At 37.6% G+C, this 24,758-nt stretch overlaps 2 protein-coding genes across 2 annotated transcripts; one reads left to right on the top strand and one right to left on the bottom strand.

Annotated features, from left to right (window-relative positions):
• The first annotated feature begins 3,763 nt into the window (after positions 1-3,763).
• Positions 3,764-15,536, top strand: LOC134797362 (uncharacterized). The gene is made up of 3 exons (XM_063769583.1): positions 3,764-4,123; positions 13,658-13,867; positions 15,322-15,536. Exons 1-3 carry the CDS (start codon positions 4,078-4,080, stop codon positions 15,534-15,536), a joined length of 471 nt encoding a protein of 156 aa, XP_063625653.1. The 5' UTR covers positions 3,764-4,077.
• A 76-nt stretch (positions 15,537-15,612) lies between these two features.
• LOC134797641 (polypeptide N-acetylgalactosaminyltransferase 3-like) lies at positions 15,613-24,393 on the bottom strand. Its single transcript, XM_063769973.1, has 7 exons — positions 24,147-24,393; positions 23,917-24,062; positions 23,737-23,831; positions 21,547-21,727; positions 20,305-20,443; positions 18,660-18,845; positions 15,613-17,891 (listed from the first exon to the last, which is right to left on the bottom strand). Exons 1-7 carry the CDS (start codon positions 24,156-24,158, stop codon positions 16,827-16,829), a joined length of 1,824 nt encoding a protein of 607 aa, XP_063626043.1. The 5' UTR covers positions 24,159-24,393; the 3' UTR covers positions 15,613-16,826.
• Positions 24,394-24,758: the final 365 nt, after the last annotated feature.

Genomic DNA, 24,758 nt, shown 5'->3' with positions numbered 1-24,758 from the left:
AAATTCTCCATACATATTATGAAGCTCCTGTATAATATTTCTCTGATATTTACGGTTGAATACATACCTTATTTTGCGAGAGCGATCAAGAATATCAACAAGATTATTGCCGCTACAACTAACAAACATTGTCGGCATTTGTCTGTACTGCAAAATACACGACAAACTGTGGCACTGGAAGATAAATAAGTATTAAATCCGATATTCCGAACTGTCATGTCGCCAACTATATTGGCCAGCATTTGCGACATACCTTACTTGTACGTTTTCAATTTAAATAGCACATAGTTGTCTAGATGTCTCTAAGGGTCTAGCAGGCTAAGCGAACAAGAAGTGCCCCCAACGACGATTTGGGCATTCTTTCAGGTGGTGTACTGGCAGGTCCTAAGAACACTCTATTATGCTTAATATCAGTCCTCGATCTTCTTTTGTTTTCGAGTTATTCAGGATAATGTAAAATAATTAGTGTATCATTGAAAGTGTCATATTTTGTAAACTGTTCAAGTTAGATTAACCAAACAATTATATTAGACAACAATAAAATAGACTACAAAATGGATATGTTTAACCTGCATCATGTCCTTATACTTCATTATAAAAAAAAACATTATTTTTCTTCTCATTTTTTTAAATACTTTTCGCGGAGGTACACCTACAAAAAAAATATGCATGAGTAGCCACTAATACCCACTACATACACATATAAAAATATTTGCATAAATCTTCGTGCGTCATGTCAAAAAAAACATTATCGAACAAGGAAGGAAAGAATGACCAAATCCGTCGTTGGGGGCACTTCTTGTTCGGTTAGCCTGCTTTGGGCGGAAGTTTGGGTAGTTTATGTGAAAAATATGTGTTAGTTATTTAATGGTTATTTAACTACCATGGACAAGCCTTTTAAATACATATATACCTACCTACCTACAACCACCGGAAATTCTTGCTGGATCAGCATTAGGACGGATATAAGACAGCCATGAAGTGCCTAAAAGGTGTTTCCGTGTTTTTAACTAAGATATGACCATAATTAACGATGAACCATAGTTAGAGAATTTTTTTTAGGGTTCCGTACCTCAAAAGGAAAAAACGGAACCCTTATAGGATCACTCGTGCGTCTGTCTGTCTGTCCGACCATTCCCCCCCCCCCCCCCCCCCCTTTATCTCTGAAGCTACTGGGTCTAAAATTTTGAAAAAAATACACAAAATAGTACTTTACCTATATATGACACGAAAACCTATTAGAAATATGCAGTCAAGCGTGAGTCGGACTTATGTACGGAACCCTTGGAACGCGAGTCCGACCGCACTTGACCGGTTTTTTTTTAATATTCAAAGAAATGTCACTAAAAAATGTGGAATCTTAATTTTCCAAAAGATGGAATAAAACCAGTAGGCCCGAGACAAAAAAAAGTTTTGTTAACTCAAAACAAATGAAGAAACTAATTAGGCACTGATGCTAGTACGCTAAGCGAAAAATGAGACCACGAGGCATCGGGATCCATAAAGTTGTGTTATCAACTTATCACACTAGCGATTTAAGAGTAACTACTTTAAAGGCGATGTGATAATTGAACGCCCAGTGAAACCCAGATACAATTGCGGCTCTTCTAGTCACTTAAGGAATTAAACTTGAGTGTCCTTAAACCTATAAGTATTTGTGTCCTCAAACCTTGTCTTCAACATCATAGAAGGAAAAATAGAGGGGAAAAGAAGAAGAGGAAGACCTAGAATTAATTATTTCAGCCAAATAAAAGAAAAGGTTCAGGTCGTGTCATACCAGAAGGTTAAGGAGTTGGGAGAGGACCGAACGAGTTGGAGATTGCTCCACCGACATGAGCACAGCTCTTAAATAGAAAGAAGAAGAAGTCCTCAAATCACTGAAAACAACATTTGCAGCTTTCCGATTTGAACTTCCTAGAATTGGTGATTTCTACTGCGGTTGGTAGGTACTTCTTCTAAAAGTTTACCGAACCCAGTCTAGTGCAGTAACTCGTCGATGTAATAAAGCCTTAATAACTTAAGTTATTAATTTATTGATTTACGATTAAAGCCTAGCTGTTAAAAAAACGTCGTAACCGCAGGTCGCCCTGACAAATCAGCTACTACCAGTCCCAAATCAAAGAGTCGTCTATTTAAACGTGATTAATTTAATTACCAAATGTGTAGTAAGGTACCTAATCGGTTTTTATAGCCCGGCGGCATCTTGAAACGACAATCGGTGTCTTTGAAATCATTAGACATGTGGAAATCGCCAAAAAGTGTCGCCCGAAAACGTCGAGCTGGTTTTGTACTTTGGAAGTATTTCGACTATTTCGAGCATGGGGTCTTATTCTCGAACGTGTATTTGGCGTTAAAAATTATATCGAGAAGGTATTGACTATATGCCTTCGCGCGTTTTAAAGAACTATTAAACGTGTGCGAGGACGTCGCACCAATATTATCATTATATTGATATCGAAAAAAATAAAAAAAAAACACATTTCATCACAGTCCAAAACTTAGTAAGACTGTGAAATAACTATGTAGTATATTTAGAACCTATATGTAGGAACATAATAAACGTAAAAAGACACGGTTGAGGAAATTAGTCAGGCTCGTCACTATTATAAATGACCTTACCGGGTTTTAAACAAAGTATCGTAACCGGTATAACTAAAAATCAATATAAAGTCCCGCATTTGCAACATTTCTGTGATATTCATTAATCGTATTTAGTTAATTATTATATTAATAAGTAGATAGTGCAATAAATTTCAAAAATATCAAATACCTACCGAAATTAAACACCGATTAATTTGTAGGAATGTAAAAACTGTATTCGATCCCAGAAATCCTCGTCCCGAGGACTTTTTAAAAGGACAAAAACTATAATGGAATAAAAGGTGCCGAATTCAAAACTGCAAAATTTACTAAATGAACGATTCTGGGACTTAGGTTAAACCGAGGATATGTTACAAGCTTCGGAGGTAAGACCGCGCTAGGCTACTAAGCAGCAGTCCTCGTATTATATCGATATCGTTTTTCCGTTTCTGAATGCGGTCCACGGATGGTTTTAATTAGCGAATAATGCTGGCACATTCATTACCGCCCACGCCGCTGGATGTTACGGAACCAATCGCATTCTACGCGGAAATAACGCACGATTTTGGGTATTTAGTGCATCTTGGTCTCATTATATCTACCTTTTGGTAAAAACCTTTTAATTGAATTTATAACTCAGTCATATTACATTGGCATAAGCTTGCCATACGTTATACAGATAGAATTAAGCATAAGCAATAAGATGTATTAACAATATATTAAGTTAACAATTAATTAGGCAATTAGCTAAGTCTACCCATCTATGTTTTAAGGGAGTTCCCTCTGCCAACAAACTGCCCTGCAGTTTTGCAGAAAAAAATCTGTATAATAGGGTTTATTTCATCTGAGTAAATGTTTTTTTTTTCTTTTTTTAATTTGTTCAACGTGTTTATGTACATGCATATCAACGTTAACATTACCAAAATACAGATGGACTTATATCATAACGGTAAATTTGTATATTATTTTAAGGTTTGTAAGGCACTAGAATGTCGCCTAACTGATGTAGGTATAATTTCTACCGTGCGTCCATCAAAACCCGCGCGAACGTGAGGCAAAATACCTAAATGACATCATTTAAATATCATTCTGATATTAGTATACGTTCGAATTGGCCTGTAAGTATATTTTGAATACGCAGGCCACAGATACCAATCCATTTATTCGAGTGTATACCTACATGTGTTCATGCGAGCTAATCAAATCTCCAGATACGATTTATTTTGGTAACTGCTGCGTGTTATCCCTAAACTACAGTAGTCTTCCACTGTCACTGCTAACCGCAACTGAATTACGTGTATCTTACTATTTTTATAAAGTACACAGTCCTTAAAACGCTCGAAAGAATGTCCGAGTAAATTATGGTGATAGTGATAACAAAACTCGAACAAAGATAATACGGTGCAGCATAGATAGTGATAGTGTAAAACAAAATGCCTTGGTGATAGGAGGAATGTTAGTCAGTTAGTAAAGAAATACTTTATATTGTGGACAAAAATGTTAGTGTTTATATTTGTTAGTGTGGTTTTATTGGTACCGTATGGTAAGTTACATTAGTTAGTTTGGCAAATGATAGAGAAAATTTCTACATTTGTATTGTGTTTTTTCATATTTCGTTTGATAAAACTTATCGTTTTATATCGGTTTCGTATCGGTACTTCGAAAAAATACTTTAACATAAAATTAAAAAAACGATACATTAACATAAATGTTATTTTGAAATATGATGTCTATGAGGAAAACACCAAATCGGGAGTAGTGGAAATCAAGGGGAGAGGCCTTTTCCCAGAATTTCCCGCATTAAAAAAAGCGTTGATTGGTCAATTTTGAGTTCTACCTAGTCAGACTTCTATAATTATTCTAGTTCGTTGTATAAATCACTTAAACAACAAGTAGATAGTCTTTACTATCTTTTTGACAGGATGTTTTTATAACATTGTTTTATTACCTATATTTATACTCGCTTGTAATCTCTACAGCTGCCTTGGACAAACTATAAAATTAAAGGAAGGCCATATAAAATCACTGTTAAAAAACTTAAAAAAGCTGATTACAGTAGTTGTTGCTGTAGTTGACCGAAGCGTAGCGAAGGTCTACGTTTTGACTCGGGCATTTTGCTTTCGTATGTCCATCCGGCTGCCGTCCGGATGTTCTCCTCTACAGGTCACATTCTCAACCGATTCTCGTGAAATTTTGTGACCAGATTCTATGATTAAATAATTTTTTTATGTCAATCCAGTTTTTGGAATTTTTTCAAAATGGCGGAGTCGTGATACCTCGCGCCTAAACAAATAATCGTATCGATATCATAAGAGATTTTTCTTTTTGAGGTATGTTTATAGATTAAATGGCCAAAAATTCAGAAAATTTATTTCGCTGGTTTCGGAGGTATTGAGATATTTAATTTTAACTAATTTTAACTTGAGAATGAGTAGCTAAATTTCGTCAGCTTATCTAAGAACTATTTGGCTCAGTTTGTAAACGTTCGCTTTTTTTGTTTGCACAGAGAGTCTGGGTTCGATCCCCAGTATTTGTATGCTGCTGGGATATAACTTTTTTATTTTTTTACACTTTAATTTCGTATTGTTTTTTTTTTTAATTTACTATATTTAAAGCTCTTAGCGCCATGTAATTTAAAGCTCTGCTCGCGAGGTCTACAGCTCACAGAGCCACTAGTTATTAGTACTGACTGAACGCTAAAATGTTTGATTTACGTGTTTATATGTTTATTGATTTAGGAGTCACACGGCAGCTAATAAAATAATGTACAATTAGTTCCAATACTAATGTACTACCTACTTAATGCAAAAGATCTCACGCTCTTTCCCTCATTACAGAGACGCCAAACTAGTCCTTCCATCCTCACAACATCCTTTCGCCTCAATGATCCAACAAAACCCATTGTAAATAAACAAACCACGGTAACATCCGTTGGGTAACATTATGTATATCACGAAACACAATTCCATTTGTCGGCACACTGAAACCATCGCCTACGATCGCGACAATGCATTGTACCGGCTCATCCCGTCCAGCAACTACTGCTAAATAAATATTTATTTATTCAACTGTTGACAAACGTATTTACATTGTCAATGAGCATCCGAGCATGTCGACATGCGCGTGGGCACGGGATTTTATGCTGATCGCCGTTTGTTTATGAATTGGGTCACTGCTGAGTCGGTGACGGTGGTATAAATAGATAGACGCGTTTGGAGCTAATCATACCTAGTTCCTGTTTTACGAAACGTTGTCGTGAATTGTACAGATGATGCATAATAAACAGCTTGTATGCCTTGTGCGTCATATGATGGTTCCTATGACAGTTCATTTTTATATGGAGCAGCTGTCACGTAAAAATTTTGTCGACACTTTTTGGAATTATAGCACATTCATTTATTTAGAAATGTCACATCATATATATACAATTGAAAAACCAGAACGGGATAAAAAACGAGGGAAGAAGCGAGATGGCGCCTTACAAATTTCTAAAAAAGTTTTTGACACGTTTCTCAAATACGACGCACGTATGATAAGAAAAAACTGTTCTAATCTATTATCTAAGTATGAGAATATAACTAGAGCATAAAAACTATCACTTTCGATGCGTATTTAATTTACAATAAGCAAAAGAAATTTTCATAACATTCTTCATTTTACGACTATCGGCTATTTTCGGAAACTCTCGGTTGGTTTCGTTTCGAACTTCAAATAACCAAAATTATGTTTGTTATGTTGGTATGCAGTGATTTCGGCCTTTTTTACTCGAAGTAAAATAAAAAGTGCTGTCAACCTCAACCTTTTACCTTAGTTTATGGCATACGAGTGACATGCCATATAATGACTGATAATGACTTATCAATATCAATAGTAATTTGTATTTTGTTGTTTTAAATTTCTTTTTGAGTTATGTTATTCAGATTTACTTTCACAGCTTCGGCAAACAAATTCGTCCGGGGACCGGGCTGCCGAGATGGGCCAAAAATACAAAGTTGATAGCAAGTTATAATGTAGGTAGATAAAATTTAAGTGCATGTTCAGATATTTTTGAGCGAAACGACCTGGTGAAAATAAGCAAACGTACAGTCAGCAGTCGGCCAAATATCGTAATATAACTCTGTTGCTATAGAAATAAGGATGTGTTCCGATATACTGGCGGAATACTGAGAGACAAAAGTGGCTAAGCTTACATTGGCTCGGACATTTAGAGAGAATGGGAGAGGATCGTGCCGTGACGAGAGCGTACTTGGGACAACGAAATGGGAGACGCCCAATTGGACGTCATAGGTACCTACCGCTGGAACGACGTAGTTGCTCGAGATCTGCTTATCCTCGGCCATGGGGACTGGCGAGAGCTATCGCAAGACCGAGAAACATGGTGTGTTTTGTTTTGTCTTTTCTCGGAGGCCAGGATTCACATAACCGTAGTAAGTAATGTTAGTATTCAGAAAGGGAAATGGGGAGTACGTACGTTTGTACCAAAAGGCGATTTATGGGCGGTGGTCGTCCATCTTAAGGCGGATATTAATCTAATGAACGTTTTTGCAATTAGGCTTATAAAAATAAATAATAATTTTATGTTGAAACGAGTTTTAAATAAATAACTACGTAGATGGAAAAGTATAGTTTTGCCTTTTATCAAATCAAATAATTTTTTTCAGATATTTTGCGTATTAAGTTATCCAAATAACGGGTACAAATAAGAAATCCCTATCACCGTTATGAACCCTGGCAGGGTTGACACACTCTTTATTTCATTTACGCGAGCGGAGCTGCGGGCCCGTCTAGTTTAAGTAATAAAAATATAAAACGGTAAAAAATATTTCTTCACTGTCTTAGGGATCATTCGACGAGTGAAGTGATTACGAAACCGATAGATGCTTGACAATGTTTAAAACCCATATTAATGTATCGAAGTAGAAGTACTGTGTATCGCCAAAAGTTACCGTACATACCTGAACAATTATATTCCCACCTACGGCTTCTTCACTCTTCTGTATTCGTTTTGCTTTATTCAGCCTGTTAAGTCCACTGAAAGCAAGCAAGCAAGTTATTTTAAAGAACAATTTCGAAAGACCTAGTTAACTGTTAACGGACAATTCAAATACCTACCTACATCTTGTCCAGGTTGCTGATTCTAGTTAACTTCGGGTGCCCACAGAAAGCCCACAGAAAGCTCAATGTAGCTGCCCTTCGCCCTTGGCCTTTAAACGCTTAAATAACGCTTTTAGGATGCTGTTGGGGCTGCCGCGCTATTGCAGCGCTAGCGGTATGTTCGCGGAGGCGCGCACCGACGGCTTCCACACCATCATGCGCAAGCGGGTGGCGTCGTTGGTACGGCGCGTACGCGGCAGCGCCAACAGTCTCCTAGCCACTGTAGCAGACAGGATAGATGGCGCTTTCTGGGAGTACTGGAGTAGCCTACATGTTTATAAAAGTTAAATAAAGTACATAACATACATAGATAGTCACTAACATAGGTTAAGAGTAATAATATTAGCTACTAATATATTATGAAAATTGAATTTCTGAAATAAATAATTATTTAATTTAATTTATTTAATTTAATTTAAAGCACCGTCATTGGTCCTTCACCGTGCTTCCTTAAGACAAGGTTGAAGAAGTATGGGCATTACTAGTAGTTTACCCTACCTAGATCAGGTGGATATTTTAGCTATACAATTACAACGAAATTACCTAACTCTCCTCATTCTAGTTAGCTTCGGGTACCTCTATTGTAGAAATCTTATTTCTATTTAGGTAGCTAGTGCCTCCACCTGGAGCTCGCTACGAGTATCCGTAGCTACAGTGGCAGGCGCATTTATCCCTGACACCCATTTTAATTCCAACTGTAATTGTCACATTCAGATCACTCCCTCTAGTTGACATTTGGTGTCTCTACTATAGAAAGCTCGCTATCTAAAGCCGCGGCCACAATGGAAGGTGCACGCACTTATCCGTGCGCAATTATGTCAGACGCCTATCATCCACTTTCCCGGGCGACCGGCTGCTCTTTACGCATCGCCGGCTGACCACCAACTTAAGACCACGGACAGATTGCTGTTACTAAAAATGAACAGTGAGACAAATGTAGGTAGATCGAGTGAAAGGATGAAACCCTGGAGCAGTGTGAAATGTAACAACTTGTGTTTATGTATTTTGAGTTTTACCACTAACTTGTCGCCCTTGTCGGTGATGCAGCACAACTTGATAAAACGCAAAACCTCTGAAAATGAAGTTTAAAAATATGACACCTGTTCCGAAACCACGACAAGAAGAGAGAGAAATCACAATAATGATAAAGTTTGGTAACCAAATTTTCTCACTGACAAAAATCTGCATTCTGTCATAGACTATACTATAGTGTACCGCAAAATCTTGAGTCGCAAAGAGGATACTTGCGTGATCTTAATACAAAGCTCTAAGTTAGGAATCTGCTCGCGATGATATTTTTTTTTTTTTTTATTGAAAATAACATGGAAATATAAAATATGCGTACCACAATACAAAAATTCGCCAAACTGCGGGGCAGTTTGTTGGCGATGAGCTCGCTCTTTTTACAAGTACATCAAAAGCAGGTACATAATTTTGCACTGTCCTACCGTCCCAGCGTAGCCCTTTCTTACTATGTACCTATAGGTATATTACAAGTGAACATAGGATGACTTCGCTGGTGGCGCGGGCGCGGGACAGGAGTACAGCGGTGCTTAAAAACTACCTTAACGCTAATAAATATGTTTTTAACAACTTTTAAGGTGGCTAGAGCTATATAAATTCATAGATTTATGGCAACTTTCTCCAGATCATAGAAAAGCCGCTGGCATTGTGGCTCGTGTACAACTGTCCTTATTGGACACTTCGCCTCATTATAGGCTAGTTTCGCCGTCAGTGTTCTATGACAAAACAAGATGATACTTTGCGGTCTTTCCGGGAAATCATGCCACAAACATAGTAAGTTAAGGGTCGTGTCGCCATTAATTTAATTACGCTATACGTCAAATCCAAAAGGAGAAAAGTGAAAGAAAAGCGAATGATCGAGTTAAATAAGTGGTCGGCTCTGGGCTCGGCATACCGAGGCATCGAGAGCGGATTCTCTCGCTTTCAATAATTACGTAGCGTACGCGCCTGTATTGGAACGACGGGCTGATGACCGGTAAAATGGCGCGAAACGCGAGAAAATGACATATGATTGCGGCGGTTAAAACAAACGTAAAATGCGCTCCGGAGCGGTCATTACAAGCTGGCACGCCGATCAGTTACGGACAAGTAAAGCTAGATTGGACATGCAGGGACCGGGCAAATGTCAGCTATCTAATTCGCAAAACCTTTTGTTTTGACTGTGAGCTTAAGCTCATCCGTAGTCCCTAGTATAACTTAAGGTCCTTTGATTACTATGTCTAAGTGTAGATCACACCAAAACTGGTTCGCTTGAGGCGTTGTGCCAGCGAAGCATTGTCAAGAACAGGCCAGGAGTCAAATGTCGATCGATACCAAGTCGCCATGGCGAGTCGATGATGAGGGAGCAATTCTAGGGCGCAAATTGGTAATCACGATCGCTCGTGCACTACTGTTACAGTATAGAGTAAGGTCTTACCTGGGTGCAGTGGGTTTCTATTCCAATGTTTTCGTGAAATTTTGATACGGATGCCTGTATGTATTATTGTGTAGACCTGCAAAAAGGCGGTAGGAAGATAAAAGAGCAATCACGCGTCTTCCATTAATAATTTTAGTAAGTACTTACCTAACTTAAGAAAGTAGGATAAATACTGTGAACGGATGCCTGCTTGTAGTTAAGAGCGCTTAGTATTATATGTCAAATAATCAATAATATTTTTTATTTAATGGAAGAGTAAATCTACCTTGATCATTGCTGGCAGACTTTTAAAGAAAATAATTTACAAAGCTGACACATGTAATACGCAAGTGGTTCCCTTATACAAAAAGTTCCAGATAAACATTATCTGATCAAAGTGATCGATGGGCACTTTCCGATTCGACCTAGGCCCTGAACCGAGAAAAAGTTCACCAAAACACCACTTAGTAAATACAGGCTTTAAAACAAAGCTGTCGCTTGTCTGAAAGCGATCGATTCTTAACAACAACCCGTTTAGTTTTATAAACAATATTACAAACAACAAAACCACATTTCTTTTGCAATTTGGTTAAGCGCATGGTTAATCGCATCAATGTTACTGGTTTATAACTGTACACTTTGAAGTATCGTAGTTTTATAAAACGGGATCCTGGCGCCCTCAGGGCTATCTACATAGCGAGTATATTCATCTATACCTAATTTGAATTTTAAAAACAAGTTCGAAAAGTGCCATATCGACGCAAAATAGGCGCAGCGTTACGAATCGTTGTTGAAACGTTGTTTGAATGCTGCTCCACTGTGTTAACCTGCATGTATCCATGGTAGATATGAGCGCCGCGCCGGCGCGCCGCCGCCGCCGACAAAATTTTCGCGCCGCCGCCGCCGACGCTGCGCTATCGGCGTGGCATCGGCGTGACCTTGTTAGATAGTACTACTTTCAGAATCAGAAATATATATTTTATTTAGTTTAGATCTTTAACAGCGCCAGTCTGAATAGCTTATATACATTCAAAAGGTATTGTAAGTTGTAACTTATTGTATAATAAATAACTAAATAAATAAATAAATAATTATAGGTCCATATAATTAAAAAATATTGATGGTAAATTCAAACTTTTCTGTTTGGTAACCGCGCTAGTACTGTTAGGGCAACGAAATGACTAATTTTGCCAGCTGGCTAGCTCATCCGTCATCATCTCGGCCATAAGACGTCCACTGCTGAACATAGGCCTCCCCCTTGGACCTCCATACGTACCGGTTGGAAGCGACCCGCATCCAGCGTCTTCCGGCGACATTAATACGGTCGTCTGTCCATCTTGTGGGTGGACGTCCTACGCTGCGCTTGCTAGTCCGTGGTCTCCACTCGAGCACTTTTCGACCCCATCGGCCATCTTCTCTGCGTGCTCATCCGTCATTCACCGCGAATTTAATCATTGCAAGCATGGATTGAATGTCTTTAAAAGGGGTTAATTTCAGATATTAAGTGTTTTCACGCCCAAAGGTCCGGCCGTTGGCTTCGCACGGAATCACGGAAGGGCCTCGGAAACGGAATCTGGTCTCATATAAGCTTGGCCATTGTTCAAATTTCAAGCTTTGCTTTCTCGCAGCCCAATCTTTGGCCTCGCATCGCTCGCATAGAAGTAAAACGCTATCTGAACCTCCAAGTTTTCGGCCCTGTTTGGAGCCTAACTTTCGGCCTTACTTTTAAAATAAATGCTTGGTCATTAGATCTTCTCCGATCTTAGCTTCACTGCAGCACGGCCTTTAACCTCGCACCAATGCACCTGCAGGAAAGCTCCAGGTCTTTAACACTATGGCCTCGGTCTTTATCGGCCTTCGGACTTGCTTACACTGGACCTATAGTTCAATTCCAAGCTCTGCTCTCTTGCAGCTTGGCCTTCGGCCTCGCACAGAGGCGCGCCGTAATCGGCGCTCCGGGCATTCGGCCGTCAGCCAAGCTCACACTTGGCATTACCTGCAGCTTCTGGCCTCGCATGGGAAGGCGTCGGAAACAGGTCTTCGGTGTTAGGTGGAGCTCGGCCCTGGACCTCACTTTTTGACATAAATCTGTTTTTTGGGTCGTAATTGGTTAATGACGGAGCTTGATTTTCCTCACTTCGGCTCTTTGGACTGTCGACCAGACGTTTCCCTGATACAGTCAATCCGCTACTTTTTACTAAGCACAAAAGATAAGGGCCTCGCAAAGATCTTCCGGCCAGGGCCTCGCCAAGATTAAGACCGCCTCTGATGCCGCGCGATACTGTTCATACTTTATAAAACTTTTTTCGTACCTTTATTGAATAAATTTTGCTTGAAATTGAAAAATACACTTATTTTATAACTTCCTTACAGCAAAAACATGTTAACGGGTAAAATTTTGGTTTGAATTCGTTTTTCATTAATCAAAGGTGTTTCAAGGCCACGCCGCCGATTCGCCGCCGCCGCCGACCGATTTTGACCGGCGCGCCGCCGCCGGCTAAATGCCTATCGGCGCTCATATCTAATCCATGGTATAATAATATACTCCGCCTGGTACTCCATTCCGAGATTCGCGTATGACCTAACTGACACGCGCCTACGTCATCATGCTGTTTACAGGTTCTCAAACTTTGAAATGTGGGAGAATTTTAACCAACGGTGAAAATTATTTTAACGGCATTAATTTTAAGTTATTCATGTAGAAACATAGTAAAATAAAACAAATCTAATGTATTAAATTAAACTTTATTTATCTATACAAGACAAACGTTTAAAAAACTAATTCACAGTTACACATTAATTACCAAGCTTACGACGTGAAAAGTTTGGAAAACACTGCGACTGCTGACACTGAGCGAGAAGGAAATAACAATTAACACGCGTTCGACAAGGATGACGGTCAGGACATGAAGTTATCTAGATCCGAATTGTCAAATGTGCACAGCGCTATCCTGTGTTGCCAGTAGTATAAACAGAATTACCCGAAAGTCTGAAATTTCTTTCGTGAATCGGAAGATATTGCTAACGAGTAATTAAAAATGACGTGTTATTGTAAAATTTAAGCTAAAATACATATAAATGAAAATTATAAAATTATAAAGAAATATTTTAACTTATTAACCATAGGTATAATGTACCCATGTAACATGTTATGTTGAAATAAAGTGGCAATGTTATTGTGACGTAGGCCCGTGTCACTCTGGGAATGGAAGACCATGTTTTATTAGACCATGCATGTATCTTTGTCATCTTTAATTTACGACTGGACAAATATAAACATACCTACACATCACATCCTGGCTTAATTAATCGCGCTTTGCAATGATACGTAGACGAAAACATTTTACCGTGGATCATAAAGCTGCATTAATCTGTAATTTTTAACATACGCTCAAAAAAACAACATATCATAGGTACAAATTCGTTTCCCTCTCGAAAACTATCACCAACATACCGTACGGTCAGCAATACATATTCTCACATTACTATTCTCATCCTCAACAGCGACGACTGAAACCTGCTTCCAACAACGCTGTCTCGGCTGCCATCCAGACGACGCCGCGTTTCCCGGCTCATCCATACAATGCCACCCCAGCACCTCGGTCACTGCCGAGTGGATACACAATCTAGGGCATCCACCACCGTCCACGGATTCCAAGGTGCCTATAGAGTACCACTGCCTGAAGATGGTAGCGACTCCAGATGACAAGTCATGTAAGTCGATTGAAGATTTATGACTATGATTGAAAGCCCGAGGATCGCTGACACTGACAAAATCCTACTCGTACCCCAACTAGCTGAAAGACGCAATATTTACGCAATCTAGGACATTATTTCCGTCCATGTGTGTAGCCATTTGGCATAAAAATAAGTAGTTTATTCTATTCCCTCGTCATCTCCTAAGCCATGTAGTACCTATTAAGTGTAAGGACAAATGTAGTCAAATAGGGGTCATGGCGTCAGCTGCAAAAGATCTCGGCTGCCATCCAGACGACGCCGCGTTTCCCGGCTCATCCATACAATGCCACCCCAGCACCTCGGTCACTGCCGAGTGGACACACAATCTAGGGCATCCACCACCGTCCACGGATTCCAAGGTGCCTATAGAGTACCACTGCCTGAAGATGGTAGCGACTCCAGATGACAAGTCATGTAAGTCGATTGAAGATTTATGACTATGATTGAAAGCCCGAGGATCGCTGACACTGACAAAATCCTACTCGTACCCCAACTAGCTGAAAGACGCAATATTTACGCAATCTAGGACATTATTTCCGTCCATGTGTCCATTTGGCATAAAGATAAGTAGTTTATTCTATTCCCTCGTCATCTCCTAAGCCATGTAGTACCTATTAAGTGTAAGGACAAATGTAGTCAAATAGGGGTCATGGCGTCAGCTGCAAAAGATGAAGACAGTATCTAGTGTCTTGACGCTGGTTTAAATCAGGTCAGGCGGGCCTCTGCTATTTTCTCTTTAGTATATGAGTTATGTTATATGACATGTAATCTACGTTACAACTGGAATGCGTAAAAGAAGAAACGCCTATGTAAAATAATTGAGCAAATGTTCAGAAAAGTTAGTCTTGGTGACGAATGAATTTTGTGAGATGGAAAGGCACCCACAATTTACACAATTTTACACATTGATTTTAAAAATGGAACCCAGCAACAATTACATTGCATGTGTATTAGGATCCTGACATTCCTGACTGAATTTTTAGTCATCTTTTTGCATTTTTATTCGCGAACGATTTTTTCTGCTCTACACAACACAACCGAGGTTTGAACCCATTTTTGACCACCGCACTTATAAAACAAGACTGGTTTTAAGAGAGAAGTAATATTGAGGAGTCCGCTGGATGCGGGTGGCGCAGGACCGGTCATTGTGGCACTCTTTGGGGGAGGCCTATGTCCAGCAGTGGACGTCCTCTGGCTGATATGATGATGATGACGAATATTGAGGTCCATAGATCCTCTAGCTGCATATTAAAATTAGCTATATTTAATTAGTAACTTTGGTGAAACTTGGCAACTGCCGTTTACTTTACAGGCATTTATTTCAAAAAAATCCCTTATCACTACCCCAAGAAGGATATAACTATTGGTGCTCTCTATTACATTACTTGAAAAGTACTTGAAGTTAAACTAACAATTTCTTTTGTTTCTAGTTGGCAACACCGTGGACGTTATACGCGGATGCATCCCCAGAGTCCAAGTGGACTCAGTATGTCTCGCTCTAAAGGCTGTGGAGCGAGCGAGAGGCCACAGCGACGCGCGCTGTTTCACATGCAACAGAAATAATTGTAATTCGGCAACTAGCATACAAATTATTAGCCTTCATATAGTATTTGCCATTTATTTAATTAACTTTTTATTGGGGTAATTTTAACAAGTATTTTTTAGCAGAATGATTATTGTGACATGTGACTTTTATAAGTGGGATTTATAAATAAAATACGTTATTATAAATTATACAACCTTCTTGTATTTTTAATTGTTAACATATATTTTTTAATTTGTTTTAAAATATCACTGTTAAAATAAATCACACAACCGTTATTGCTTACTTACTGTTAAATTAACACAGTTTAAAACTTAAATGGAAGATATATTAATCATACTAATTATAATGTAAGTAGGTCCATCGAATGTAATGTTTATATTAGGTGTATAAAATAACATTATTTCATATAATTAGTGATATGTTATTAAATTCGAGAGTTATTTGCTGCCGTCATATGAGAAATAGACTTAAGACTTCTAATAGGTATTACATATACATTAAGCATACTATATTATTGCAAACTATCTAAAAAGACTAGATACTTAGTTGCAAATTACATAATTAAATTTACTTCTAAAAATTTGTACATTATAAATAATATATAATTATGAGTAATACAACTGGCCTATGGCATTGAGTATTCCAAAAATAAATGCAAATATTCGTTCATTGTGTACTGTTGATATTAAAATTACTTAGGTTTTTTTTTCATAAAATTAATTAAACATAAATTGGCAGTGGAGTGCAACTATCAGATCAATGTGTACATTAGACTGTAGTCTATGAGATATATCGGAGCGGCCAAGGTGCTCACAAATATCTGAACACGCATCTATTGTCAAGGCGTTAAGTGCGTGTTCAGATATTTTTGAGCACCTCGGCCCCTCCGATATATCTGATGGCGACTGTACTCTGGCTATTGGGCTAGACGTGTTAGGCGGTCAAAGTTAAAGAGATAATAAAGATAAATGTTATGAAGTTTATAAAGAAAATATTCAAAAACAAAAATATTTCAAAAGCCGTAGAGGTGTAGGTTACACCAATAGTATGAGATATTGACCAATAAACAATTAATAAATTACACATATACATACAGGTACTATGTGATAAATCGCTATATGTACTACACAAATCTACTGAACTTATTTAAGACATCGCCGAAAGAGTATCTAAATAATAGTATACATTAAATACTAGATTTTATACAATGGAATGTCAAAAATAGATTACCTAAAAGTAATCTAAAACATAAAACTATGTAGTAATTTTTCCATTATAAACATTTAACATAAAAACCATATATAAAAGTACGAAGAGATAAAACGAAAAAACAAATAATGAGATTCTTAATTACATTGTACTTTTAATTTTATTTAAGTACTTTTAATATCACATTTGCCGCCAAGGCACTCGGTCAAAATGCCAGATCTGTTGCGTTGTCGCCGCGTCACGCATTTTGTCGCGACACTTCTTTGTTGAGATGATATCACTAAAACCATCTGCTTGTTTATCGATCAACGCTAACGATAAGCACAGACCGTCTTTTGTTTTTAACCTAGGCCCCTTCTGCTCCCAAATCTGCTTCGGCGTTTCTTTACAAGCCTTCCACATGGCGCGACCTTCGGTACGCTCTAAACACAAATTCTCATCACCCATAATCTTACCCTCAGGAGTGTAAACGACCATCGTGTCCCAACTTCTATCGTCAATCCGACAGGGCACTCCCTTCGCTGGTACAGCGAGCCCCGTCGTCTGCTCCGGCACCGCTAAACAAGGACCAAGATCGCTCCTAATCTTACCAAACCATCTCTCATCACTCGGAAAGAAATTCTGAGGCCACACATTATCCAAATACCATTTAAAACTTTTACACTTCAAATTCTTCCGCAACTCTACCCTTGAATACACGGTTTGTTGGTCGCGTATAGCTGCTATGTTAGGATTGAATTTAAAAAAGAAATCTGCCCACTCGTCCATCCACACAGTGGCTGCGCGAGCTAAATTTACATTTAAAACTTTACTAACGCCTCCTGGATATTTATAAGGACTGTGTCGTCTAAAAATGTGGCCTACTCGAGAGCATGGTGTGATTTCTACTCGAGCGCCGCACTGCCAGGCTCGCCATGACAGCTCCAAGTTTTCGGCTCCCCAAATAAGCATACCTTCATCGTATCCTCCTAAGCGCCAGAAGAGGCTTTTCCTGACTGCGAAAAGTCCACCAGCCATCGCCGGTGTGGGGTAAGGTTTGGAAGGGTTTTCTGCCTTCTGAGCCATGACTTCGGCACTGGGGTTGAGCCAGCGGAAGAATAGATTCCAGCTGAAAGCGCCCCAGTGCGCGTCGATGCTCTTGGTGTAGGCTAAGGTGTCCTCGGATAGTAGGTCTATGTGCGGGCATATGAAGACGTCATCGCTTCCCGCCCGATCGAGGAGAGGCTCCAGCCAACCTTGTGTTACCTGAAATCGATTAACAACATGTTATAAATCCTTTTCTTCAAATGAATTGAACCCCTAAAGGTTTCGTAAAACAACGTGAGAAAAACAATATCCTTAATGCTATCAAGTATCAAGCTATCCTAAAACTATTGTCGTACATCCTAGTGGGAATTCTCTTAGGATGTAATGTAATTTTGCCTGTAAATATTATTATCTGTTTTTTTCCCCAATAAAGAAAATAAATAAATAAAATAAGTAAGTTTATGATGGTTCAATAAAATTTTACTATAACATAGGTTAGAGATAAACCATTTTCAAAATGCAATAATGCTTCCGGTGCTTCCCTAATCCCCGTGCTGTAAATTGTAAACTTTTCCTAAGGAAGTTTGAATCTAAGTCGTTGTATTGTTAATCGGGTTGATTGATTTTAGTTTGTTTGAACATTTTACGAGATTATGAAATGCTTCTTTCAGTGGTTGAGGTTGAAATTCCATTAAAAAGTGTGTAAGTACAGTCAGCTGCTGAGATGCGTGATTCCGCCTGCAGATTTAAGCTGACTGTGCATAGTAATGGACATAGGCTTAGAGACGCAACGCCCACACGTAAAATTCATCGATTTTCTTTCTTTAGCTGAGAAAATAGTAACTAGCCTTAAAGACAATACCTTAATTCATATGTGAGCCCTGTTACGGCAAAACAGTGTACCTTATTTAATATTTCTTATCTAGATACGCTGTTTTGCCGTGACAGGGATGTGAAGCAACATCAAGTTGTAATAGTGGTTCTTACCTCACAATGAGCATCTAAAAACACCAACACGTCTCCTTCGGCCTTCCTGGCTCCCAACAGCCGAGCCCCCACCAGCCCTTTGCGTTCTTTCATGCGAATAATCTCCACTTTATCCAAATTGGCTATGGCATCGTCCAACTCTTTCTCTAAGTACCTTCTCTCACTGGCGTCGTCTACTAAGATAATCTGAAATTTTACGAAAGTAGTTGTAGCTAACTGTAATATGACAATTAGAAAATATAGTGAATTAATGTCAATAGGAGCATTCCATGAAATGTCTACCGTGTGTCCCGTACAAACGCGAATTTTCTGAAGATTTGCAGGTGAAGAGTTTCCTTTTCTATGACAAATGGTCAAAAATATACACAGAAAAATAATCGTCTACTTTAAATGCCGAAAAAAAGTCGCAACACAGGAAATAAAATGCGTTTGTACGGATGCTCCAATAGTATATTGAAATATTTATAGTTTTAAGCCACATTTTTAAAAACGTTTACGTGATTAGTAAACCACAAATCGATGTAACGATTAGAATTTTAACGGCACTTTGAGTTTATTTGATTTATTTTCATTTCAATTTTCGAATCAATAACGGCAATACAATTAAGATAATAGCTATGTTCAACACTTAAGGGGTCATCCATTAATTACGTCACACGTTTAGGGGGAGGGAGGGGGTCAAGAAAATGTGACATGTTGTGACATGGGGGAGGGGGGAGACACCAACTTTGTGACGTCACTTTAACTTCATCAGTAACCGAATTTTATTTTTAAATTATTTTATTCGCTGTACATTTAAATAACAAGTTTTTAAAACGATAATCGTTTTTATTCTTTTAATTTTCTTTCCTAAGCAGTTTTGGGTTATAAAATTACTAATATTTATATCGTCAAAAATATTTTGATAAAATATTAATAATACTTAGGTACTTACTTAATTCGATTTGGCGATTTCGTAGAAAAAATGTGACGTCACACTAGGGGGGAGGGGTTTGCCAAATGTGACCAAATGTCACAAGGGGGGGGGGGGAGGGGTCAAAAAACCTAGAAATTCGTGTGACGTAATTAATGGATGACCCCTAACAAGTTTCTCCAAAACATTTTATTCTCTTCATCATCGCCATCGTGCGTTTGAATGTCTACATGTTTAGGTAAATTTAAAACTACTTATGAGCCAACATTTATACGACACATAATTATAGAGTCGGAAAAAGCTAACTTTGCAAGGACAAAATGTGGCTATGTCATAATTTATGAAAAATTTCTATGAAAATATGACGTTTATAAAGACACTCCTCACTTCGCTGTGTTCAAGTCGGCGCTAAGTTAGCTTAGATGGACTCCACAGTTCTAAACATATACCATTAACATTGCCTAATTTGCCGGGTATTCTAACTTAGTTATCGAATTGCAGGGTGCCTAGCCAAGATGCCAATCGTTTGCGCCGTAGCGAACGAAACGCTAATGTCTCTCTGTCGCACTTATACGGAAGAGTGATAAAGAGACATCACCGTTTCGTTCGCTACGGCGCAAACGATTTGCATTTTGGCCAGGCCCTGGTATATCCAACTGGGAATTCCATATTCAGATAAGTTCTCGACACTGTGACAATCGTAACTCACACTCATTAATAAACTCATGTCACCTGTTTCATCAGCTGCTTAGGGGACCTCATGATAACTGACATAACCGTACGCATCAGAGTAGACCACGCCTCATTGTGGAACACTATGATGACGGTAGCCGTCGGCAGGTTATCTAGGCTGAATTCCACACTCTTACAACTGCAACAAAGTACTTATGTAACAACACAATTACAAGCATTCTAGACAAACGCAACTATTCAACTTAGTATGTATGGTATCTTACACTTAAGTACGGTGAAAAGTGATCTCTGTTTTCTAGACAGCTAGATTTATTTTGCAATAATGCATTTGAATGTGTTACGAGATTTTTAAAGTAAGATATTGCGCTCCGTGTGAACCATAAAAAATGTTACTTAATAGGTGTGTGAATGTGAATGCTAGTGTCGCTATATCGCGACTATAGGTATAGTCCCACAGAAAATATAATAGCTATTAGATATAAAATTTCACTTATTACCTAAAAGAGTATGAGTAAGTCAATAGTGAGAAATGGGAAAACAGCTCAATATCATCAAACATAATCAATTAGCTTTAATTCTGGGACTGTACTTTATTACATTTTTGAGTTGAGAAAGTTGATCCATCTAAGGTTTAAGCTAATGATTACTAAAGTCAATAACACATTTGGTTGTCAATACTAACGGTATGAAATGTCAATGTGGTTGTACAAAGGACTGCCTAACCTAAACAAAAGGGTTTGAAACAATTTGAAAAGTAGAAGTACGCTCTATAAATAAAAAAACAGCTATTAACAACAAGTGGTTTCTGGGAAGTTATGGGGTGGGAAACACATGTGAATTGGCTGAGGTCTTAACAAAAAAAGGGTCAACCCACTTTAGAATGGTTGAGGCAGCTAGGTAGTCTGGGGACAGCTCTGCTGAGAAAGCTGCATTTAAAACTTGGGCAATATTTAACGTATACCTACCACCTAGCAATATGTTGCACAAAATATAAATTTAGTTAAACTAACAGACTTTGCACAAAGTTTTAAATCTGTGAAGTGAAGACCAAAACCAAGAGGTAAGTAAGTATCATTTAAGCTTACATTTATTCATCACAATGTCTTAAACATATAAATATTCAATTTTGGCATCATTTTTATACCCTTTAGTAAATTTAATGTGGCAATTATTTTGTGACACACACAAGTTTTTCAATTAGATAAAAATTAAATATATCGATATTATAAAAATATTATTGCTCCATTGAAATGGAAATCAAAGGTAATATTAAGTGTTTACCTGTCACTTCTCATGTCTGGCAAACTTCTGTTGATGGATATTTTGTCACTGACTAGAATATTGTAGGAGTGCAGTTGATATAATTCCCTTGCTGTGATGAGCTCCCGCTGAGCCAGCTGCACTGGCCTACCACCTTCTCCGGCACCTTTGACTGGCGCATAGTTATTACTATTTATTATATCTGAAAAAAGATTTAAGTAATATGATTAGTATATTTCTGTCTTATTACTTATGTAATATCAAAGAAAAGTAGGAGCCTTAATTCTTAGTAGGTATTTTATTGAAGTAAGTCCACTTTTGCTTGTAACTTAGAAGATGCAACATTGCAACCAAATATTAAATCACATTTATAAAGGTAAGTTAGCCGGGACCACAACCAGGGAAACCTGTGTCAAAACGTCAGTAAATAAAGGTAATAAAATAAATTTGCGTTAGACCCGTCTATAAATGTAAGTTAATGTGTTTTAAACGCGAAAATTTCAAAATATTATATTTCAACCAAAATCAAAAACTATGCCATTCATTAGAATGAGAAAATAAACAAACATCTCTTCTCATTTAAGAGCAGTGGTCTTGGCCATGGAATTACAATTTACTCTTCCATTTCATTAAAACAGCATATCAATTTTCATCTTTATTTGCTTGTAATTGTAAAATCTCATTGTCTAATTATCATAAATTACCATAAACAAAAAACCATCCATAGATCTAATCAGTCAAGGCTGCAGCGGTCACTGAACAATGTCATAATGAATGACCATCAGATAGACATGGAAAATGCCTACAATTAGAGATGGGTCGCGGGTATTTACCCAATTTACCCACCCAGGTAAATACCCGGTAAATACCCATCTACCCGGTATTTACCCGTATCTACCCAAATGGACGGGTAGATTCATTTCTTGTTGCACATGTCGATTTGTGTTAAAGTGGAGATATAAATCGAGTTAATGGCTGTAATTATTGTGTGTCATTTAAAATGAAATGGTTTAGTTGCAGTTGCAGTTGTAACTAAGGAATTTTTAGTACAATTTTGATAAATATTAAAAAAAGGCCGTCATAAGAGTATTTTTTTTAGACTTGAGTAAATTATCGTACTTATACGTTGATAATACACATTCCAACTTCGGTCGGCGGGGGGTGTGGTTGGGGGGAGGGGGGCAAAAGTGAACTTTTTCATATTTCTTGGAATCTGTCATTCATATCGAAAAGTGTTGTATGTATAAACTAAAGTAGACATAATTTTCTACAAAAAAGGTTATATACATTTTTGTCCTAAAACTAACTGTGTTTGACTTATAAGCTTCACAAGTTGGGATAAGGCACAATTTTTTTTTATTATCATTCATAAGTATTATTTATTTTCATCTTTCTAATGTATATTAAAAGCATTTTAAAACATTTCCGGAAGCCAGGGAATGATTTTACACGATTTTCATAATTGGACTGATATGTTAAAATCGAACTTCACCTCATAGCAACCTTTTCGTAATTAGTTTGAACATACATTTTATGTAACATTATAAAAAAATACTTAAATTAATCTTATTTATACTCACATACCATAAAACACATCAAATTTAGAAGAAAAACGAAAATACCCGCGTATATACCCGCAGGTAGGTAAATATCGGGTATTTACCGGGTAAATACCCGCTCTCGGGTATTTACCCGGGTAGTTACCCATCTCTACCTACAATGTATAATTTAATTTACACAATTTATTTGTACAATGTAAAATATATCTTCCAAGATTTGACTGACACTAACTCGCAGGGCAAGTTAAATAAAAGCTTGTAAAAAACCATGTGTCTGTTAAAATTTCATATTTTAATTTTATTGTCTACAATTTGTTTCTGCCAGCTTAAAAAGTATTTTTTTTATTAGCCTACTTTGGTGTCCCACTGCCGGGCAAAGGCCTTCCTTCGTTTTATCCACTCGACCCTGTCATCGGCATTAGCAATAGTTTATTAGGTATTAACCTCTAGCCGCCCATACTTCAAACCTTGCCAAGCAAAATGAAACTTTGATTTAGTCAACACAAAGTTCAAATTAGAATGGAACAGGAGACCTTTTTATAGGTCTCTAGGCGGCTAGAGGTTAAATATATTTTATATGATACTTAATGATTATAAGTTTGCTGGTGTCACAACATCCAGCCCTGTGATCTATGATATCATACATACTTACCATCAGATAAGTTGCCTTTACCAAAGCCTCCAATATAGTGCCCAACTATTACTCTCATGCCACCTTTTTCTGTGTTTGACTGTTCATTTTGCCAACTACAACAAATAATTATAGATAATGTAAACAAAACAGCCAAATACCAAGTAAGACATTTTATGCCATTATAAAAAAATAAATTACTTTTTACTCCAATCTTCACGGTTTCTTCTTATGGTATTGTATAATTCCATACTGACATACAACATCGCATTTATTAAAAATATCAATATTATTATTAACGTTATAATTTTTTTCTTACGACCTCTGCACAGCAGTGACCAGAATTCCTGGGAATAAAAACATTGACTCATTAGTTAATAATGCAAAAATCTATTTTTCTGTAGAATGAATATAAGTTCATTTAAACTCACGCCTTGCAGCATCTCTATCGCAAAAATCTCAGAAGTTCAACTTTAAATATGGGACAAGAATAAATGTACACCAAAAACTGCTCCAACTTGTATCGCCCTATGGGTTTTCAGTAGTCATTACTGCAGTCTATTCTTCATTTCTATGAATCCAATAAAACTGTGTCAGGTCACTAGAATAAAATGTCGTTTCACAAATTCACAATCAAACAGCCTACCCATTCAATCATTATATTCCGAAAGCAGCGAGTAAAACGTAGTGATTTAATTCTCTTTGGCAGCGAGATTGCAGCGAGACAGAAACTGAAACGTCAAAATGCATCTGTCATTAGTGTCATTTGGACGAGCGTTCAGATACATAAATAACCATTGCCACACGTAACTTTTAAGTATTTTATATATTGTCAATTTTTTAGCACTAAGTATACTATTTATATCAAAGAATATATTTATATACTCCATTTCCAACAAATGCTTCTATCTCACTTCAGATACAATACACCCAAAATCCAAATGAACAATATAATTTATTCCGATATTGCAGTATTTTTCTCGTTCTATGTTTCTTACAAAATAAGAATAAGATGCATAAATAAATGATAAATAATATTGCGC

This window comes from Cydia splendana, chromosome 15 (genome assembly GCF_910591565.1).
Source record: "Cydia splendana chromosome 15, ilCydSple1.2, whole genome shotgun sequence".
NCBI lineage: Eukaryota > Metazoa > Arthropoda > Insecta > Lepidoptera > Tortricidae > Cydia > Cydia splendana.
This window is presented reverse-complemented; position numbering and strand designations above follow the sequence as displayed.